This window comes from Rhinoraja longicauda, chromosome 22 (assembly GCF_053455715.1).
Source record: "Rhinoraja longicauda isolate Sanriku21f chromosome 22, sRhiLon1.1, whole genome shotgun sequence".
In the NCBI taxonomy this organism is placed as follows: domain Eukaryota; kingdom Metazoa; phylum Chordata; class Chondrichthyes; order Rajiformes; family Arhynchobatidae; genus Rhinoraja; species Rhinoraja longicauda.
The window spans coordinates 23,639,849-23,663,587 of NC_135974.1; the positions used below are offsets into that span (position 1 = coordinate 23,639,849).

The 23,739-nt window shown below is 41.2% G+C and overlaps 1 protein-coding gene across 1 annotated transcript in view; it reads left to right on the top strand.

The window, feature by feature from the left end:
- cbln4 (cerebellin 4 precursor) overlaps positions 1-15,508 on the top strand; it is a 126,767-nt gene extending 111,259 nt beyond the window's left edge. The window contains exon 3 of the mRNA XM_078418981.1: positions 13,395-15,508. Coding sequence (XP_078275107.1) covers positions 13,395-13,592 — 198 coding nt within the window. The 3' untranslated portion in view covers positions 13,593-15,508. The remainder of the gene's footprint in view (positions 1-13,394) is intronic.
- The last annotated feature ends 8,231 nt before the right edge of the window (positions 15,509-23,739 follow it).

The following is a 23,739-nucleotide window of genomic DNA, read 5'->3' on the forward strand; positions in this document are numbered from 1 at the left end:
ATTCTCTGAATGCATTCAAGAGAGAGCTAGATAGAGCTCTTAAGGATAGTGGAGTTAGGGGGTATGGGGAGAAGGCAGGAACGGGGTACTGATTGAGAATGATCAGCCATGATCACATTGAATGGTGGTGCTGGCTCAAAGGGTCGAATGGCCCACTCCTGCACCTATTGTCTATTGTCTATCAATGTGTCATTTATTCCTTCAGCTCGATTCCTGGCATTTTGTGGGTTCAGAGGTTTGATCTACACATGGTGATTCTCCACCCCTGAATAGTCTGTACCCAGGCTTAGGGTCTGGTGTGGGTCCATTGTCACATGTAAAACCGCTGTGACAGAGAGCACACATGAAGACCACAATGTGGCAACCTACAGGTGAAGTTTGTTAGTGCATACACACCTAAATGGTTGGTACTTTGTCTGGTTTTCCTGAGATGTCCACAGCATGAACAGTTCTACTTCAGTCTTACAATTCTGTCTATGGAGCCGGGAGCCCATGCTTCTCAGCAAGGAAATGGTGACCAGTGCTATGTCTGCATTCACAGACCAAATCAATGGCAGAGGGCACAGCCTCTGTTCCAAAACATATAGGAGCTGCCGAATAAATGAGATCTTGAGTGAAAACTCTCATTTCTTGTCTCTGAGTTCAGCTTGTTGCTATATCGCTGTGACAACTGTATCTTGGACAAATGCTTTGCGTTACACACACAGCTGATGCACTACCTGGGACTGACAGAGGGTTTGCAGAGTTTGAATCACCTCACCTCTCTCAGGATGAACACATACATGCTTTACCCACTACTGTCCCACTGATGGTACAGTCACAGGTGGCTCAGACTGTAAACATTGCTCCAAGAGTGGTACAGTGTCAAGCTGTGGGTGGCACCATAGCACAACAGTGGAGATGCCGCCTTACGGAGCCAAAGACCCGGGTTTGATCCTGATTCTGGGTGCTGCCTGTACGGAGTTTGTACATTCCCCATGTGACTGTGTGGGTTTTCTCTGAGTGGTTCGGTTTCCACCCACAATCCAAAGACATGAAACGGCTTCGGTAAGTTGTAAAAAATGTCCCTGGTGTGTGTAGGTTAGTGTACAAGGTGATTTCTGGTCAGTGGAGACTTGGTGGGCCGAAGGGCCTGTTTCCGCGCTGTATCTCTAAAGCCTAAAGTCTAAAGAGTCTCACTAACTTACATTCAACATAGTGAACTCATCCCCAACAAGCTTTCAACTTTGAATTGCATTGCTGCAAGCATTGCCCCACTGCTGAGAGTTGCATTCCTCAACATGCACTCAGTGTGTGCTGACTGCACACAGTAAATCATTTTTACAGGGAAAGCAGCAATTGGGCACTATGTGATCATTGACATCACCTCTCTGTGCTCTGCTGTGTCTATGCACCTGTTACAAGCATGGAATCGCATAATTGAAAATTACATGAAGCACTATCAGTTCCTGATCGCATTTTTCCGTTGATTTTATGTTGCACATTAATCCTATAGTGCATAAAAAATGTACTAAGCGATTAAATTTCTAGGTCACAACCTCATAATTCATTCTCAGTCAGTGGCATGAAATGCCCAGTATGGCAGCATCAAAGGAGCAAGGTTTTGAAAGCAGAATGCAAAGTATTGTATGATATGTTTCGCCCTGCTGACCACGAATGAGTTTCTAGCCAGTGCTCTTTTATCTTGTAATGCAAGTGCAGAGATAAATGGTTAGTCGACTGTGGTTATCAGTTGGAGCAAGACTGATCATGAAGGCAGATAGATAGCCTGTGTATTTTTTAACATTTATTTTTAGAATATTTTATTCATTGTTCTTTAGAATCGCTGCATGTATTGCAACCTTTCTACTTTATGTTTTGGGACATGTTCTGCATGGTACAAACATTTATTCAGTGTTCTTTAGGATCACTGCATATATTGCAATCTTTCTACTTTATGTTTTGGGACGTTCTACATGGTTCAAACATTTAGTCAGTGTTTAAAATCACTGCGTATACCACAATCTTTGGGGTTGTGTCCTGCATGGTGCAAATATTAGAGGATTAATGAGACCCCCAATCATAAGATTACTGGGAGGCCATAACATTTTAGATTTCAACTGAATCACTGTTCACAATTTGGAGGGAAAGATTTATGAATATCCAACGATCAGTTAAAATAAGAGTGCTTCTCTCCATCTGATGTTTATGTCACTTTTGATGCAGGAAATTAGTTATTTCTTTGGAGATTTTTGTGATGGCCATGTTTTGCAAGCATTCCCAGTTTCATGATGGAGTTTCATGGAGGAATTGGTGGCAACTATCTTTCTCCTAAAATGACCACCAGTTACCCAAGTAAATGCTGCAAGAAAGGATGAACCACAACATCAAGGCTAATCCCACCCTAAATGGGTGTCTGAACTGCATTCACATCTGGCTTTGAACGGCCTCGTGAATAATTTAATAACACAAGGAGATTTGAAATATAAGCCGTAGTAGGTCATTTAGGTCCTCATGCCCATTCCACCATTTCGTAAGGTCATAGCTAATGTCCAAGTTCAATGCCATTTTCCTGCAGTAGATAAATAGAAATAGTTAGATAGATAGATAGATAGATAGATAGATAGATAGATAGATAGATAGATAGATAGATAGATAGATAGATAGATAGATAGATGGATGGATGGATGGATGGATGGATGGATGGATGGATGGATGGATGGATGGATGGATATATAGATAGATAGATAGATAGATAGATAGATAGATAGATAGATAGATAGATAGATAGATAGATAGATAGATAGATAGATAGATAGATAGATAGATAGATAGATAGATAGATAGATAGATAGATATATAGATAGATACTTTAGCACCATATGCACTGTGGAGGTACAGTGAAATTCTTTGTTTATGCATGCACAGTACACAAAATAAATCCAAGAAGGTGCCGACAAAGTTGCAAAGTACCCTTAAATATTGTTGGTCCCTTCTTCGTCTCCCACCCTCCCCCCCACCACCACCACCACTGGTCCCTCTTGTTCACAGCAGCCCCCCCCCATGCCAGGTTCCCCCATTGTTCTCGGTGGCCCCTCCCATGCCGGGTGCCCTTTGTTCTTCACGACGCGGCCCATCCACCTCCACCCCCAGGGACTCCGACCTCGATGTTCCACGTCCCTCCTCGTTCTTGGCGGCGTGGTCAATGCCGGGGCTCGGGTCTGAGTTTAGGGTCCACGATAGGGCCTACTAGTCCTACCTTTTCCTTTTCTTTGACTCTGAGTTCCAGAGTCAGAGGACGGGCGGTCCTCCGCCAATGTCCGCGGTGGCGGTGAGCCAGGCCTGCTTGTCGAGACCTTCCCATCGCCACTCCGCCTCGGCTGCCCTGAAGGCCGTGGCGCCCTGTGGGTGCCTTCAGCCAAGCGTGGCATCCTTACCTCCATTACTATAGAAAAATCTATCGGTCTCTGTCTTGAATATACTCTGTGCCTGACCTTCCAAAAGCTGTGTTGGCTGGAGAATTTCTGAAGAAATTTTCCCTTGTCTCAGACCTCAATGGATGACCCCTTATTTCAAGACTACAATCTATTGAAAGAAACTTCAGGATTTCACCAACAGTGTTTCTTCACCTTCCAATCATTGACAGTGCTGAGCTATACCCTCGCAGAAAGTCCACAGTTGAAGTCATGCATATATATTCATTTCAATTCTCTCAACTGATGTTTTTTGTGAAAGGCAAAACTCTTTGGGGACCATTTGGCTGGTTTAAGTGGCTGTCCTTCTTCAGGTAGATTGGATAACCTAAATCAGGACTACCGAACAGAAAATGAACAAAGGAGAAGCAGGTAATTTTCATCTTGGCAAGCAATAACTAATAGGCTGCCTCAGTTATCAGTTCTGGGACCTCAGCTATTTACAAACAACATTCATGACTTTTGTGTACATGAACCAATTTTGCTGACAACACAGAGATAGATGAGAATGTGTGAGAAGAACACAAGGAGCATGCAAAGTGATATAGGCAATTTATGTAAGTAGGAAAAATAATTTTCAGATAAAGGATGGGAATGTATAGGAAGGAGCAGACCATCCTGGTTTACACCAAAAATAGACACAAAAATGCTGGAGCAACTGAGTGGCTCATGCAATATCTCTGGAGAAAAGGAATAGGTGACTTTTTGGGTCAGAAGGGTGTCAACCCATGACCTATTCCTTTTCTCCAGAGACCCGCTGAGTTGTTCCAGCATTTTGTGTCTATCTTTAATGTATGGAAATGTTTGGTTCATGTACGTTAGCATTCTAAAAACACCTATGTGTAGTTAATAGTCTTTTTATTGCCTTAATGACAATTCACTAGCTTGATTTCTGGGGTTTGACATCTGAGGAAAGATTAAACTGAATGGCGTTCGATCAGCAATCCCACCAGTTGCTGTTGGTGTTCCTCCGCTTCCCTTTCCGCAGCTGGTGATGGTAGACTAATACTAATCTTACCAATCAGCAACATAAGAATCCTTTGTGCTAACAGAATGGTTGAAATGATACTAAATACAAAATATAACCGAGCATTTATTTTCCAAAAGCACACTTCACTCATAATATCTATATACTATCGTTTGTTAGTATATCTATATACTATCGTTTATATCATATGTTTGTTTGTTTGTTTGTTCCTGAACTACAGTCAAAATGGTACACGATAGCGCAACAATTTTAGGCCCACCTTACTCACCGTCGTCCATTTGGTGCTAATGGAAGCTTTCATTGAAATTGGTTATTTTTAAAAAGTTATTCACATTTTAAAGTTTAAATCTATCTGCCAGGGAGGGAGGGGGTGAGGAGCGAAGATAAGGGGGGTTGAGGGGGATGGAGTGGAGGGGGGAGAAGGGGGGAGGGGAATGGGGGAGGGGAAGGAGAGGTGGAATTTAATGCTGGTAAGTGTGAGATAGAAAAATAAGTGCAGAAGTAGGCCATTCAGCCCTTCGAGCCTGATGAACTTTAGGAGGAGAAATAAGGGTCGGACATCCATAATGAATGGTGGCACACTCGGGAGAACTGAGAGTAGAGTAACATTGATGCACAAGTCTAAAGGCCCGTCAAGATGGCAGCACAGGCTGATAAAATGGGGAATAAGGCATAAAGATTATTTGCCTTCGTTAATTATGGCATAGAACATAAGAACAAGGAGGTTACGGTACAACATTTTTTTAAATCACAGCTAGAATGTTGTGCGCAATTTTAGTCATTACACAATGGGAAGAAGATGACTACTGGATAAATGCTTGTCATTATACTCTTTTTAAATTTACAAGTACTACTAAAGAAAACGATTAAATATGTGTGTTTCTCCACCATAACTTGACAAGTTTCACGGGATATCCTTACCAAGAAATTTATCCTTGCTGGTTTGTATTACAGTACACTAATGATTATTTCAGTCCATTGTTCACCGCCTCTGAAGAATATTCCAATGAATTCAGAGATGAATTTCTAAGATAGAGCCGAATGTGCTTTTGTTACCAAATAGATTGTTTTGTGCCACTGACCTGGAATTGATTTCTAACCACTTGCATTTCTTAGTGCACAGTAAACGATTGAAGTAAACTTTGTGCAATTCAACCCTAACTCATTTACAAATGATTTATTAAGCAGCTGTTAGCAATTGCACATTCCACTCTTGAAGCTATTGCATTATTTTTAAAGAATGAAAGCTTTTACATTGAACATATTCATTTATCTGAGACAAAAAAATCTCAGTCTTTAGTTACAAGTGTAATTGTTTTTGAATGAGAAGTGTGATGTTTTGTGCTCACTTTACTGTTAGGTACCTCACCATTTGAACTAATGCAACCTGTGATGTTAAACAATTGAACAAGGAACACTCATCAGAATATGATATAATAAAGTGTCAAATCAAGTATGGTGGCACGTTGGCGCAGCTGGGAGAGATGCTCCCATGCAGTGCCAGGGCCTCGAATTAAATCTGACCTCAGGTGCTTTCTGTGTTGAGTTCACACATTCTCCCTCTGACAGCGTGGATTTCCTCCGGGTGCTCCAGTTTCCTGCTGCATCTCAAAGGCATGCAGGTTTGTAGGTTAATTGGCTTGTGTAAATTGCCTCTTGTGTGCAGGGAGTGATCAATGGCAGGGGTGCGGTGGGGAGGAAGGGACTCGGTGGTTCAAAGAGGTCTGTTTCCATGCAGTATCTTTCAGTCGATCAATCAAGTAAAACGTCCATGAGAGTGATAGCATTTTGGTAGTCTGTCACAAATTTAATAAAACACTTGAATAAGGTGGGCCCATTGGGTCTAAACCTCTCCTGAGGGACCCACTCACCCCGACCCCGGCCCCACGGCCCCGGGCCGCCATGGTCCAAGCCTCTCCTGCAAAGGTTCTTTCATAGCTGAGCAGCAGGCAGGTCCCGCCTCTTCTGCTCTCCCCCCCCATTGGCCGTCACTCCCGTGAGCCCCACTCCTGGCGGCCATCTTGCTCCCTTATGGGCCGCAGGTGGAAAAGGGATTTATTAAAGTTTAAAAAGTGAAAAACTTTTAAAATATAACAACCATTTGAACCGCAGGACAATGGTGAGTAGGGTGGTGCTAAAGTTGTTGCGTTTCGGTTGCCGTTTTGGCTGCATTTCAGGAACAGACAAATATGCAATTAAATATATATATATATATATATATATATATATATATATATATATATACACGTAAAGACAAACACACAAGATAAGACTCTTAGTAATATATAGATGAATAGCAGGCAGGTGCACCATGCAATTATCTATAATAATAAATTGTAAGATTTTAAGACGATGTTCACTGTTTAGAACTGGTTTAACAGAATACAATATCAAGAGGTTGTGTACAGGCCACCTAACAGCAGTAGTGAGGTTGGGGATGGCATCAAACAGGAAATTAGAAATGCGTGCACCAAAGGTGCAGCAGTTATAATGGGTGACTTCAATCTACATATAGATTGGGTGAACCAAATTGGCAGGGGTGCTGAGGAAGAGGATTTCTTGGAATGTTTGCGAGATGGTTTTCTAAACCAACATGTCGAGGAACCAACGAGAGAGCAGGCCATTCTAGACTGGGTATTGAGTAATGAGGAAGGGTTAGTTAGCAGTCTTGTTGTGCGAGGCCCCTTGGGCAAGAGTGACCATAATATGTTAGAGTTCTTCATTAGGATGGAGAGTGACAAAGTCAATTCAGAAACAAGTGTTCTGAACTTAAAGAAAGGTAACTTTGAGGGTATGAGACGTGAATTGTCCAAGATAGACTGGAAATTGACACTCAAAGGGTTGACGGTGGACATATAACAAACATATAACAACTACAGCATGGAAACAGGCCTGTCCGGCCCTACCAGTCCACGCCGACCATTCTCCCTGACCTAGTCTCATCTACCTGCACTCAGACCATAACCCTCCAATCCCCTCCTATCCATATACCTATCCAATTTACTCTTAAATAATAAAATCGAGCCAGCCTCCACCACTTCCACCGGAAGCCCATTCCATACAGCCACAACCCTCTGAGTAAAGAAGTTCCCCCTCATGTTACCCCTAAACCTTTGTCCCTCAATTCTGAAGCTATGTCCCCTTGTTGGAATCTTCCCCACTCTCAAAGGGAAAAGCCTACCCACGTCAACTCTGTCCGTCCCTCTCAAAATTTTAAAAACCTCTATCAAGTCCCCCCTCAACCTTCTACGCTCCAAAGAATAAAGACCCAACCTGTTCAACCTCTCTCTGTAGCCTAAGTGCTGAAACCCAGGCAACATTCTAGTAAATCTCCTCTGTACCCTCTCCATTTTGTCGACATCCTTCCTATAATTTGGCGACCAGAACTGCACACCATACTCCAGATTTGGCCTCACCAATGCCCTGTACAATTTCAACATTACATCCCAACTTCTATACTCGATGCTCTGATTTATAAAGGCAAGCATACCAAACGCCTTCTTCACCACCCTATCCACATGAGATTCCACCTTCAGGGAACAATGCACAGTTATTCCCAGATCCCTCTGTTCCACTGCATTCCTCAATTCCCTACCATTTACCCTGTACGTCCTATTTTGATTTGTCCTACCAAAATGCAGCACCTCACACTTATCAGCATTAAACTCCATCTGCCATCTTTCAGCCCACCCTTCCAAAAGGCCCAAGTCTCTCTGTAGACTTTGAAAATCTACCTCACTATCAACTACTCCACCTATCTTAGTATCATCTGCATATTTACTAATCCAATTTGCCACACCATCATCCAGATCATTAATGTAAATGACAAACAACAGTGGACCCAACACAGATCCTTGGGGCACTCCACTAGACACTGGCCTCCAACCTGACACACAATTGTCAACCGTTACCCTCTGGTATCTCCCATTCAGCCATTGTTGAATCCATCTTGCAACCTCACTATTAATACCCAACGATTTAACTTTCTTAATCAACCTTCCATGTGGAACCTTGTCAAATGCCTTACTGAAGTCCATATAGACAACATCCATAGCCTTGCCCTTATCAATTTCCCTGGTAACCTCTTCAAAAAATTCAAGAAGATTAGTCAAACATGACCTTCCAGGCACAAATCCATGTTGACTGTTTCTAATCAGGCCTTGATTATCCAAATAATTATATATATTGTCCCTAAGTATCTTTTCCATTAATTTTCCCACCACAGACGTCAAACTAATAGGTCTATAATTGCTAGGTTTACTTTTAGAACCTTTTTTAAACAAAGGCACAACATGCGCAATGCGCCAATCTTCCGGCACCATCCCTGTTTCTAATGACGTTTGAAATATTTCCGTCATAGCCCCTGCTATTTCTGCACTAACTTCCCTCAATGTCCTAGGGAATATCCTATCAGGACCTGGAGACTTATCCACTTTTATATTCTTCAAAAGTGTCCGTACCTCCTCTTCTTTAATCCTCCTAATTTCCATCACTACTCTACTTGTTTCGCTTACCTCACATAATTCAATATCCTTCTCCTCGGTAAATACCGAAGAAAAGAAATTGTTTAATATCTCCCCCATTTCTTCCGGCTCAGCACATAGCTGTCCACTCTGACTCTCTAATGGACCAATTTTATCCCTCACTATCCTTTTGCTATTGACATATCTGTAGAACCCCTTGGGGTTTACTTTTACATTACTTGCCAAAGCAGCCTCATATCTTTTTTTCGCTTTTCTAATTTCCTTTTTAAGATTCCTTTTACATTCTTTATATTCCTCAAGAACCTCATTTACTCCCTGCCGCTTATATTTATTGTATATCTCCCTCTTTTTCCGAACCAAGTGTCCAATTTCCCTGGAAAACAATGGCTCTTTCAAATTATTATTCTTTCCTTTCCACCGAACAGGGACATAAAGACTCTGTACTCTCAAAATTTCACCTTTAAATATCCTCCATTTCTCTATTATATCCTTTTCATAAAACAACAATTTCCATTTCACTCCTTTTAAATCCTTTCTCATCTCCTCAAAATTAGCCTTTCTCCAATCCAAAATCTCAACCCTTGGTCCAGATTTGACCTTCTCCATAATGATATTGAAACTAATGGCATTATGATCACTAGACCCAAAGTGCTCCTCAACACATACCTCCGTCACCTGACCCATCTCATTTCCTAACAGGAGGTCCAACACTGCCCCTTCTCTGGTAGGCACCTCTACGTATTGCTGCAAAAAACTATCCTGCACACATTTTACAAACTCCAAACCATCCAGCCCTTTAACAGAATGTGATTCCCAGTCTATATACGGAAAATTGAAATCACCCACAATCACCACTCTGTGCTTACTACTAATATCTGCTATCTCCTTACATATTTGCTCTTCCAATTCTCGTTCCCTATTTGGCGGTCTATAATACACCCCTATAAGTGTTGCTAAACCTTTCTCATTTCTGAGTTCCACCCAAACAGCCTCCTTAATCGAGCCTTCTAGTCTGTCCTGCCAAAGCACTGCTGTGATATCCTCCCTGACAAGCAATGCAACACCCCCACCTCTTGCCCCTCCGATTCTATCACATCTGAAACAATGAAATCCTGGAATATTTAATTGCCAATCGCAACCCTCCTGCAACCATGTTTCACTGATCACCACAACATCATACTTCCAGATGTCAATCCAGGCTCTAAGCTCATCCACCTTTCTTACAATGCTCCTAGCATTAAAATATACACATTTAAGGGACCCATCATTTCTTATTCTCAGTTTATTTCTTTTCCCTTCTTTCTCTCCTACATATTGGGTCTGAGTGTTTCCCTTTTCTGCCTCCTGCCTCACACACTGCCTATTAGCTATCTGTGTTTGGATGAACTACAACATTTGTGCATCCCAGTTTGGCAAAAGAACAAACCAGGAAAGGTAGTGCATCCGTGGCTAACAAGGGAAATCAAGGATAGTATTAAAACAAAAGATGAAGCATATAAATTAGCCAGAAAAAGTAGCATACCAAAGGACTGGGAGAAATTCAGAGTCCAGCAGAGGAGGACAAAGGGCTTAATTAGGAAAGGGAAAATAGATTGAGAGAAAACTGGCAGGGAACATAAAAACTGACTGCAAAAGCTTTTATAGATATGTGAAGAGAAAAAGATTAGTTAAAACAAATGTAGGTCCCTTGCAGTCAGAAACAGGTGAATTGATCATAGGGAACAAGGAGATGGCAGACCAATTGAACAACTACTTTGGTTCTGTCTTCACTAAGGAAGACATAAACAATCTGCCGGAAATAACAGGGGACCGGGGGTATAATAAGGTGGAGGAACTGAGGGAAATCCAGGTTAGTCGGGAAGTGGTGTTAGGTAAATTGAATGGATTAAAGGCCGATAAATCCCCAGGGCCAGATAGGCTGCATCCCAGAGTGCTTAAGGAAGTAGCCCCAGAAATAGTGGATGCATTAGTGATAATTTTTCAAAACTCTTTAGATTCTGGAGTAGTTCCTGAGGATTGGGGGGTAGCTAATGTAACCCCGCTTTTTAAAAAGGGAGGGAGAGAGAAAACGGGGAATTATAGACCAGTTAGTCTAACATCGGTAGTGGGGAAAATGCTAGAGTCAGTAATTAAAGATGGGATAGCAGCACATTTGGAAAGTGGTGAAATCATCGGACAAAGTCAGCATGGATTTATGAAAGGCAAATCATGTCTGACGAATCTTATAGAATTTTTCGAGGATGTAACTAGTAGAGTGGATAAGGGAGAAACAGTCGATGTGTTATATCTGGACTTTCAGAAGGCCTTCGACAAGGTCCCGCATAGGAGATTGGTGTACAAACTTAAAGCACACGGTATTGAGGGTTCAGTGTTGAGGTGGATAGAAAATTGGTTGGCAGACAGGAAGCAAAGAGTAGGAATAAACGGGTCCTTTTTGGAATGGCAGGCAGTGACTAGTGGGGTACCGCAAGGCTCAGTGCTGGGACCCCAGTTATTTACAATATATATAAATGATTTGGACGAGGGAAATGAATGCAACATCTCTAAGTTTGCGGATGACACGAAGCTGGGTGGCAGTGTTAGCTGCGAGGAGGATGCTAGGAGGCTGCAACGTGACTTGGATAGGTTAGGCGAGTGGGCAAATGCATGGCAGATGCAATATAATGTGGATAAATGTGAGGTTATCCACTTTGGCGGCAAGAACAGGAAAGCAGAGTATTACCTGAATGGTGCCCAATTAGGAAAAGGGGAGATGCAACGTGACCTGGGTGTCATGGTACACCAATCATTGAAAGCAAGCGTGCAGGTGCAGCAGGCAGTGAAGAAAGCGAATGGTATGTTGGCATTCATAGCAAGAGGATTTGAGTATAGGAGCAGGGAGGTTCTGCTGCAGTTGTACAGGGCCTTGGTGAGACCACACCTGGAGTATTGTGTACAGTTTTGGTCTCCTAATCTGAGGAAAGACATTCTAGCCTTAGAGGGAGTACAGAGAAGGTTCACCAGATTGATCCCTGGGATGGCAGGACTTTCATATGAAGAAAGACTGGATAGACTCGGCTTATACTCGCTGGAATTTAGAAGACTGAGGGGGGATCTTATAGAAACATATAAAATTCTTAAGGGGTTGGACAGGCTAGATGCGGGAAGATTGTTCCCGATGTTGGGGAAGTCCAGAACCAGGGGTCACAGCTTAAGGATAAGGGGGAAGTCTTTTAGGACCGAGATGAGAAAACATTTCTTTACACAGAGAGTGGTGAATCTGTGGAATTCTCTGCCACTGAAGGTAGTTGAGGCCAGTTCATTGGCTATATTTAAGAGGGAGTTAGATGTGGCCCTTGTGGCTAAAGGGATCAGGGGGTATGGAGAGAAGGCAGGTACAGGTTACTGAGTTGGATGATCAGCCATGATCATATTGAATGGCGGTGCAGGCTCGAAGGGCCGAATGGCCTACTCCTGCACCTATTTTCTATGTTTCTATGTTTCTATAGCAACTGGAAAGATAAAAGCATAAAGGGCCTATCCCACTTAGGCAATTTTTTAGGCGGCTACAGGCGACTAGGCTGTCGCCACACAGTCGCCGGGTTGTCGCCTGTATGATCGGGAGTAGTCTCCAAAGAGTCGTAGCGTCTTTCTGGTCGTGGCTAGATTTTCAGAATGTTGAATTTTTTTTGGCGATGGTGGGTTTGACGCCAATGTGTAGCTTGATGTATCCTAACATAGGTGCTGTATTAGGTTGTCGCCAGGTTGTCACTAGGTGACGTAGGTTGTCGCCGGTGCTGACTTCAGTGAATCCCATTGGCGACTCCCTACGTCAACCTACGTCGACCGGCGACAGGTACCGGCGTCAAAACCAGAAGCAAAAATGACGTGAATTGTCTTCAGTTGTCGCCGACAGGGTTGTAGTGGTCATAGCTTGTCACGGGTGAACGTAGGTTCACTTCAGTTGTCGCCTGTGTGGTTGTAGGTGGACGTCCTACTCGCGACGATTGGGTCGCCAGTTGTCGGTAGCTTGCCGTAGCTTGACGTCGAATAGGTGGTAGGTTGTTGTAGCTTGTCGTAGACATTGTCGTGGGGGGGTCCAGTAGCCGGTTTTTCGGCGACCTACTACGACTATGACAGTCGCCGGAAGTCGCCTAAAAAATCGCCTAAGTGGGACAGGCACTCAAGGATTAGGATTAACAATGGATGTTGCCATGATTCAGTGCATAACTGATCCATGGGGTTAAGGTGAGTAAACATCTTTAAGCATTGAACATTTAAACATTACTTCACCCATTTTCTGATGATTCCTACAGAAAAAAAATGTTTTTATTCATGGATATAAGGAGGCAATCAAATACGGCTCTATTAAAATTTAAACTGCGTGGATTGCAGCTGAGTCATATCAGTCAGTTATATGCTTCCTTGCTTATAATGACGTTTGTTTCATCGGCTTGTAGTAACACAATTGTTTTTCTTTTTGAATCATAGGTCAATCTTATGCTTAATGGTAAACCAGTCATTTCTGCCTTTGCTGGGGATAAGGATGTGACCCGCGAAGCTGCCACAAATGGAGTCCTGCTGTATTTAGACAAAGAAGACAAGGCATATCTGAAACTGGAGAAAGGTAACCTGGTTGGTGGATGGCAATACTCTACATTTTCTGGCTTCCTGGTTTTCCCTCTGTAAAGCCCTACTGAATGTCCTTCAATCCACATACGTAATTTTCTTGATATAAACTGATTGTCCTACATGTTGTTTTTGAGGATTATTTAAAAATTGTGGATCATTGTTCCAAGTATTAATCTGGACTATATCTGGTTGTACGAAACAAACAGTCTGGTGGATCTTAACCTCTTATCTCAAACCTGCAAAATGAGATTGGACTTAAAGTGGAGAATTGTAAAGAAAGGGAAATCATCCTTGCTACAGTGGATATCAAAGTGGAACAATTTGCCTGCAACAATAGTAACAAATTGTTTGGACTGGATACATCTGTGTACCTTCACACATATTATTTTGCCTTTAACAGCCTTGCCAATAAGATTAAACACATTTAAAAATGGCTTAAAATTTTGTTCTTGTTTAATATATCAGAATGAGGAGAAAAAAATATACTAATTTACCATAAATGTATTGTGGATTTGGGATGCAACATGCTCATTATCATGCTATGTATGCTAACATTGCCTTAAAATACATGGAAATAGATGTACAACTCTACTTTGGCATAATGTATTCTTAATATTGAAAACTGAATTGTTGCTTTAGGTTTTCAATGCACTTTACCTGAAGATTCTATTATTTTGAAGTGAAATAATTCCAGACCATATGAACTTTATCAATTTTATTCAAGTATAAGAGCAGAGGACTGTGGAACTGCATTATTTGCTCAGTGGTACAGATGTTATGCTGCCTTCAGGACATTTATTAACAGTTTGAATTTCATATTGATGCAGGTTGAGGGTGGTGGAAAAATAGCCACATGTGGTAGCACTGTTTCTGACACTTGCATGTATGCTTGAAACAACGATACACCGAGTTAACATGTGGGAAAAGATTGAAGCTGTCCCAAATCTGTTTATTGTTGCAATTTCCTTTCAGTTCATGACTCATCTGTTTTTGAGAAATAAGCTTGACTCAATTACCAATAAAGATTCATTGTTCCATGTTTAGATTCTCAAACATTTTTTTTCTTTGTTGTCAAGTTTACATGGACATATTAAACTTATTTTCTTACCCATCTAATGAGGCATGGGTGGCATTTTCACGTTGATTATAACTATTATTATAATGGTAAGGTATCAGCAAATTCAAAGTTGGCTTTGCTAGTGAGCCAAATTCAAATAATTTAATGGAGTGTCTCACTCGTGCATGTTCCAGTCCAGTTCATTTCATAACTGAATGAACATGAAACAAAATAAATGTATTCAAGATATTTTGTATAGTTTTTGCCGAATAGCTCATGAGAAGGCCACAAGTCTCTACGGCCAAGAATGATCTGACTTCATAATGTCACCTCTTTTAAACATTATACCAAGAATATCAATGATGCAAGAACAGCATCAGTAAGTGATGGAGTTTCAACAACTGATTTTTATCAATCATATCCATAACCTAAATAACTAAATTCTAAACATTGTATTAAATTTATGGTTGGTCCCTTTAAATTTATTTTTCACAGTAAGGTTCCCCTTTTGGAGTGGAGTGTTGATATACCAACATGGCAGCAGTCTTAATTTGTTAATTTGAAATTCACTCAAGAAGGAGAATTGCAAAGAAGCTTTGCAAATTTTGCCATTGTGCAAGGATCACTAAGAAATAGCAATCACACTGGACATTGGTCTTTTCTTATTGGAAATAATAAAACTAAATTGTTTTTCATATTGCCAGCATCTGCCGTGTTTAGCTTTACAATTCCTGAATCTTCTTCAATATTGGCATACATGTAGTTACAGCTGGTTCATGATTGGAAGCAAGAAGTCTGATAATTCCCTGCTTTGGCAGAGGGATGAGCTCAAATGTGACATGTCTTTGTCCTTCTCATATAGAAGCTACGCACAAGATCTTATTGATAAATAATGATAGTGCTCTTTTTTTTGTTGCATTTAAAGATATTTTATATATGACTCAAGTAATGTAACTGTATTAATGTGGAGGTAATACTTGATATATGTTAATATTGTCCAACATTTATAATTTGAAAAATAAATCATCTCTTTACCTTTTTTGAACTCCAAAATAAAGTTCAATTACATGTTAAATAATGAGTCCAGTTAAAATGGATAATCCTTTTCATCCATCTTTGTTTAGAAGGCAATATGGAAGTGTGGAATTTGCTAAAGGATCCTTCTAATGAACTGTCTCCTGAGAATATTTAAATTCTGCTAATCCTTTTTTTACTCTAGTTGCATAACCACAAATTAGTCAATCAGAAAGGAGGTTAAAATTTAATCTTTAATTCTAAGAGCTGAGAAATACATTAGGCCTATTAAGTCAAATTGCCAGTAAGACATATTCCTTGTCTCAATTTTACTTGTTTACAGTTGTTCATATTGAATTGCCAGTTTATGACACGTTCAGTTGAGACCAGTTGCTTCATGACACAAGGACAAGTATAAAGGTGTGGTGGACACATTTCGACAGCAGGACATGGTGTTGTCAATGTTTACTGCACTACCATGAATGGTCACGGGAAGTCTTCAGAATGAGGCAAGAAAGTAAATTAATAATGTTTCATATTGTGAAGTAATTGGATACAACAAATCATTAAACCAATAAAGAAAAAAATGTGATGATAAAAAATGTTTTTAACCTGCTTCACAGGAGTGTTATGACAAAATATCAGAGCTTAGGATCTGGGCACGAAATTATGGGCATGTGTGTGGGAATGATTAATATTGGGAATGCTCAAGTAAAGAAAAGCATATGGCAAAAGTATATTCTGTGGAATGAAACATTGGGCGATTACTCCCTGAAGGATTGTAACAAGTGACAAACTGTTCACTGTAAATAGCATAACAACATGTATATTGTAGCTTCCAGAAACTCTCTCTCTGCAGAACATTCATGGTTGTCTCTGTGAGGCAGGCACAGCAGGAAAATAATATTTGCCATTCTTTTGTTTAATAAAACAGTTTGTTAGTTTAACGTCTTGAATATTCTTCAAAATCTTAGAAAGTGATACTGGTACAGTGTATCATACAATATGAAGAAGGGTCTCAACCCGAAGCGTCACCCATTCCCCCTCTCTCTCTCTCTCTCTCTCTCTCTCTCTCTCTCTCTCTCTCTCTCTCTCTCTCTCTCTCTCTCTCTAGAGAGAGAGAGATGCTACCTGTCCTGCTGAGTTACTCCAGCATTTTGTATCTATCTACACAACAACAGAAATGCTCTTTAATGAATCAATGAAATTTAGATTGTCTGCCTGAAAATTAAGATAACTCATGGATGTACAAGCTGCGCGATTCAAATAAAATACCACTTCACGGAGGATGCTGAGCCTTTGGATTTCCAGGCAGTTATTTTATCGTGCAAGTGTAAACAATGGGGAAAAAAAGTTTCAAGAACTATCTATTGGGTTGGTTATCCAAGATAAACAGAATAGTTGAACCAAATAGTTATACCCTACTGACCAGATGGGCAGAGAATTGTACCATTCTATGAAACCCTGTATTAAGTTGCGAGTCTTGTTTATAAGCTATTTAAAATCACGCTGCAGTCTCGACATGAAATACTTGACCAGTGCCAGCTCTTCCCTCATAATCAGGAGCTGGGGGAAATTCTGTGCTAATTTCTTAATAGAGCTAATAGATTCAGAAGACGTTCAGAAGGTCACCCAGTGTCTGTGGAGAAAGATACAGTTAATGTTTCAAATCAATGCCTTTCATCTGAGACACCAAGGTTTGCTGGAAAATAAGTGCAGTTTCGCAGATTTGAAGAACATTTAGGATATTTTAGATTATTTGCGGAAAACTGAATTCTAGCCCGTGACAGGCACTGTTATGTGACAGAGTTAATTAAAAATGAAGTGAATGTAGGTGTTCAAAGCTGTGGAACTATTCAAAGCCTGCCAGAAATGTTGAGTGGCCAACAGGAGGAAGTGGATGCAGTGAAATACAAAATAAAAGGCGGAATAAAGTAAGTAATGCAGAATGAGAAATCTATTGTAAGTTCGGTGGATGGCAGCATTGCAACTGACCCCCCAAAATACCCTGCATTTGAAGAAAAGCATTTATGATGCGGACTGGAAACTCATTTCAAAACACATGGCACAAAGAGGCCATAATGAAGATGTCCATGGAGCGGATGAAATGAACTCTAAAGGAACAGAACAAGGATTAGATTCAGAGTAGCACTTGAGGATAATGAAATTCATGCTGTGATGGAATATCTGCTGATGCATTTACGCCAAGCTGTCGATGCAAGGACTATCGGTAATATTTCAATTGTCTCAGGAGCCATGTACAATGTCTTCATGGTACTAGCCATCAATCTCAAGGTGGTATGACTAAAAACAATGAAGCCTGCACTTGATTACAACATATCTACACCGGAGCCTGTGGGGAATGTTGCCCGAAAGTGGTGAAGCCAAAGAATCGAGAGATACGTGAGGTGGATTTCATTGTAAGACCATACTTGGCAACAGTGTAGTCCAGCAGATGGATTGACCACAATGTGCTACGAGGGAATACTAGAGGCATCTGAAAGATAACAGATACTGCACGGAGGAGCTGAAGATCTGAGGGTTGGAGTCACAATGAGGATGAAGTCAACACCAGACATCACAGCAGGCAGCAGTGACTCAACCAACACCAAACTCCAGATCAAATGAGGTTGTGATGGAGGAGGATGTCCACAATCAGAGGAACTGGTATCTTCTAAGGAAGACTAATGAAGAGGCTTTCCGGACAGAATCAGATGTGGAAATACCAGAGGATGCATCACTCGGCCTGTTGAGTGAGGATACCAGAGCTGAGCACAGGCCTCAGAGAACTGCAACCAGATCCAGAAAGGTATTTTATTCACACAATTATCTGTAGGACTTTATGCCAGAAATTGAACAGTTATTTGTTCCTCGTTATTTTTTAAAAGAAATGTGACTGAGTATCTTATATAATATCGAGTGTTTAACACCTTAAGGATTGTATCATGATTTTAGTAAGTTGCAACAATATTTAGGGAGAAGCTATCAGAAAGTCTATCACTGCAGTTTTCCTGTTTGTCTGCAGGGGACACACAGCAGAGAATGGGCACATGTCTCTCTGGAGATTCTTTTTGTTTGAGAAACCAAGATATAAAGGGTGGAAGTTGAGGGGAGGGAGAAGAAATGGCTAAGGCAATCGGAAGTTTGGAAAATAAGGATGAGCATTTTAAAACCGAAACTTTGCTTAACCATGTTCATTAGCAGATGTAGTGATGAAGTTTGCATCGGTGTAGAAAGAGACATGTCAAGGGTTTACAAAAATCTAGGTCAAGAGGCACTGTCCTGGAATGCATAGTAATAGTTAATAATACAGATAACAAAGTCATTGTTAAGCATTTCAAGAGCAGTTGAGTGGAGGAAAGATTGACGTTACTAATGCACTGTAAATATAGGTGGTCTTATTGATGGCAAGGTTATATAGTCCAATGCTCATCTCTGTATCTGTTTAGTGGGCAGAAGGGAAAGATGAAGATCGTGGCTCAGGAAGGGTACAAAAATAGCGGAGAGTGTATTTTTTGAAGAGGTTTTTCTTCATCCAATATTAAATGTTAGATAATGAGTGAAGAGAGAGGAATTGAGTGAGGCACTAGTGAGAAAGAATTAGATGCTGTGGGTGTACGGGTGAAAACTGCTGCTACTTTTGTGGGATGATACTGAAGTCGAGTAGTGAATTTGACTTTAAGTATGCAGTTGAGAAATAGGAAAGGACGAAGGAAGCATACCTGGGGAAACACTCGAAGTAACGATGTGGGACTAAAAATAAATGTGTTTGCCAGTGGTGCACTGTAAATAAAAACGGAAGTAGATACATGTCGTTCCATTGGAAGAAGAATGCTACGGTCATCTTTTACAGAATATTGCAGATAGGATAAGAACGAGTGAGAAAGTTTACTTTTTGCACAGTTAAATTTAGACATCAAACTTGCCTTTATTCAGAGATACTCCAGTACAACTGCAAAGAAGCTTGATTAGAGTATTCGTGCATGATGCTCTGGGATAGAGGTGTACAGATTTGAGATCCAATAATATATTCAAGGACTGTAAAGTTAAGGGGTCACTTTAGATTTTTGTTTGAAGAATAGTGCTGGATTTAATGAGAGAATGAAGAAAAAGAAACGTTAAAAATACCTGTTAAGCAGGAAGCCAACGATAAATACTGGAAGTTTATGTGTTTTTTTTGCTATATAATCGTATTATCCTACCAACAAGCTGGAGCTGGTGCAAAATGCCGGCTTGGTGCTTGTGGCTTGCCAAAGGAGATTGAAAACATGGACCTGGAAATGTTTTGAGTTTCTTGATTCTGACATTAGACAAGTGTAAAGGACAGACCATCAATATCTCAGCCATCATGTACCCAACTAATAAAGAGCTGCAATAGTTTCCAGCACCAATTAAAGTTGCTTCAGGATCGTCATTTGGATCAGCAGTTTTAAACTTGATAGAGAAGGAATTACTGTCACGGGTTAGTACCATTGGAGGGAAGTTTAAAAAAGAATGTTCCTCAGCATTACGAGAGCTTAATGAGAACCTTAGAGGGAAAAGATTGCCTTTTACTGAGAGACGTTTCACTTTTAATAAACAGGAAATATTAGCAAAGTTTACTTCTTTAAATTGAATTGTGCTCGACCTTTATTACTAGTCTGAAATTCTGAAACTATTTTGACAGTTCAGTTTACAAGTATTGGTTTTCTTATATTTGTCTGTCATAATCACTAACACATAGGCTAACTTCGATAGTCCCTGAAAATGGATGGGGAAACATTGCAGGCACTATGTCAGTTTCTTGCCTCCTGATAATTTAAGGATAATTTAATTTGGAACTATCCGCACATTTTATGGTCAAGGGCAAGTGTCATGAAGGGCTTTCACTATTTAAAAGTACCCTCATAAAAGATGGGAACAAAATGCTGGAGTAACTCAGCAGGATAGGCAGCATCTCTGGAGGGAAGGAATGGGTGACCTTTCGGATCGAGACACTTCTTCAGTCTCTGAGTCTGAAGAAGGGTCTCGACCCTGAAACGTCACCCATTCCTTCTCTCCAGAGATGCTGCCTGTCCCGCTAAGTTACTCCTGCATTTTGTGTCTATCTTCGGTGTAAACCGCAATCTGCAATTGCTTCCAACAAATAAAAGATGGGAGCAGGAGTACAGTTTGACTGATGTTAAAAGTAATTGTGCAACTCAATCTGATTAGGAAATGTTGTATGAAAGACACATGGCAGAAAGAGAGCAATGTGAAGGTTCCTGATTCAATAGGGACCTTGATGAAAGAGGAAGAGACCCAGTAGAGCCCACCCCAACCCCCACCCACACCCCCCAATAGGATTGCCTTGACAATCAGTAGCAGGGATGAAGCACATTGGAGTTTGGATAGAGTGCCACAAAAAATTAAAATACTGATAGTTTGGCATGGTCAGGGAATGTTACTTCAAAATTCCGACATCAGTAACCTCAGTAATGACCCTTTTCACCAAATCTTAACCTACTAATGTCTCTGTCAACAATCAATCCTCATGACTTATATTTGTGCCTTCATACATCTTCAGCATCTGTAATTGCATCAGCATCTTTCCACCAGCCATGGGGTTAGTTTTGCATTGAGACATCAGGAAAATCACTGGCACACAGAAGGGAGGCCTAAGGAGATTGTAAGAAGCCAATTAGTCATTGATTAAATGCAGCGCAGCAGGTTTTTATTTGCAATAAATATTTTGAGATAGATTTTAGATGTAATTGCAAACAAGTTAACACTGTGATGATCAGTTAATGAGGGAAGATTCTGCTATGGTTAAGTAGGGTTTTGTTAACTGGCATCGCAGTAGGATGAATTATTAAAAGACACGAGCCGGTTTAGGTTGACCAGCTTCATTCCTCTTTCCTTTTGCTTCTTTGTTAGCCAAACAGTGGAGGCAATGGGTGTTCTCTTCTGATTGCAGGGCTGTGAAGAATATAGCAAGCCATTTCAAATCCTGTCATTGTGCAAATCACTGGTGTAGCTGGTGAAGTTGCTGCCTCGCAGCGCCAGATACGTGGGTTTGATCCTGACCTTGGGTGCTGTCTGTGAGGAGTTTGCACATTCTCCCTGTGACCACACGGATTTCCTCATGCCGATTAGCTTATTTTTAAGATGTAGCATGGAAACAGGCCCTTTGGCCCACTGAGTCTGCGTCGACCAGCGATCCCCGCACACTAACACACTATCCTGCACACGCTGGGGGCAATTTACAATTTTACCAAACCAATTAGCCTGCAAATCTGAAACTCTTTGGAGGAAACCGGAGCACCCAGAGAAAATCCACGCAGGCCATGGGGAGAACTTTCAAACACCATACAGACAGCACTCTCAGGCAAGAGAACCTCGGTCTCTGCCGCTGTAAGGCAGCAATTCTACCGCTGTGCCACCGTGCTCTAGTTTTCTCCAACATCCCAAAGACATGCAGGTTTGTAGGTTAATTGTCCTCTGTAAATTATCCCCAATGTGTAGAAAGTTGATGAGAAAATGGGATAACATAGAGCTAGTGTGAATGCGTGATCAATGGTCGGCATGGACTCATTGGGCCAAAGGACTTGTTTCCATGCTGTATCTCTAAACTAAACTAAACATTCTGCAGTGGTCCAGGACACAGAAGTGTTGTTGACTCAAACAATTGTGCCTTCTATGGTATGTTAGCATTCATAGCAAGAGGATTTGAGTATAGGAGCTGGGAGGTTCTGCTGCAGTTGTACAGGGCCTTGGTGAGACCGCACCTGGAGTATTGTGTACAGTTTTGGTCTCCTAATCTGAGGAAAGACATTCTAGCCTTAGAGGGAGTACAGAGAAGGTTCACCAGATTGATCCCTGGGATGGCAGGACTTTCATATGAAGAAAGACTGGATAGACTAGGCTTATACTCGCTGGAATTTAGAAGACTGAGGGGGGATCTTATTGAAACATATAAAATTCTTAAGGGGTTGGAGAGGCTAGATGCGGGAAGATTGTTCCTGATGTTGGGGGAGTCCAAAACCAGGGGTCATAGCTTAAGGATAAGGGGGAAGTCTTTTAGGACCGAGATGAGAAAACATTTCTTCACACAGAGAGTGGTGAGTCTGTGGAGTTCTCTGCCACAGAAGTTAGTTGAGGCCAGTTCATTGGCTATATTTAAGAGGGAGCTAGATGTGGCCCTTGTGGCTAAAGGGATCAGGGTGTATGGAGAGAAGGCAGGTACAGGTTACTGAGCTGGATGATCAGCCATGATCATATTGAATGGCGGTGCAGGCTCGAAGGGCCGAATGGCCTACTCTTGCACCTATTTTCTATGTTTCTATGTTTCTATCACATTCCATGTGGAAGCATTACTTTTGTTTTATGGGCACTGTTCACATCTGCAGAGGAACATTAAATAATGCATTTGGGGAGGCGCAGTGAGGCAGGGAAGAGATCATTAATGGCAGGATATTTAATGGTGTGGAGAAACAATGAAGTGCACATTCACAGCTTCTCAAATCATCCCATATGCTTTTTTTAACCGGTTTATTTACGTCCTATTAAGGAACATGTAATTAAGATGATTAACAAAACAACTGGGATGATTTCCTTTGTTGGCCAAGGCATTGAATTAAGACCAAAGTAGTTATGGTATAACTGTGTACAACAATAGTTCACTACTACGTAGTTTAGCTTAGAGATACAACGCAGAAACAGGCCCTTTGTCCCAGCGATCCCCGTACACTAGCACTATCTTACGCACAGGAAGAACAATTTACAATTTTACCAAACAAATTAGCTTACAAATCTGTACGTTTTTGGAGTGTGGGAAGAAACTGGAACTCCTGGAAAATGCACACAGTTCAGGGGGGAGAATGTACAAACTCTGTAAAGACAAGCACCCATAGTCAGGTTCGAACCCTTGTCTCTGGTGCTACAAGGCAGCAACTCTGCAGTTGCACCACCGTGCTGCCGCAAGTAGATTTCTGATCATCACATAAGTGCACAGCGAGAAGGAGTAGGAGAAGGCCATTTGGTACTTTGAGCTTGCTTCACCATTTAATATGATTATGGCCGACCATTCAAATTCATTACCTTGTTCGTGCTTACTTCCTGTGTCCCTTACCCTCCTTTAGTACATGGTACATTGGGCATGGCGGATAGAGCTGC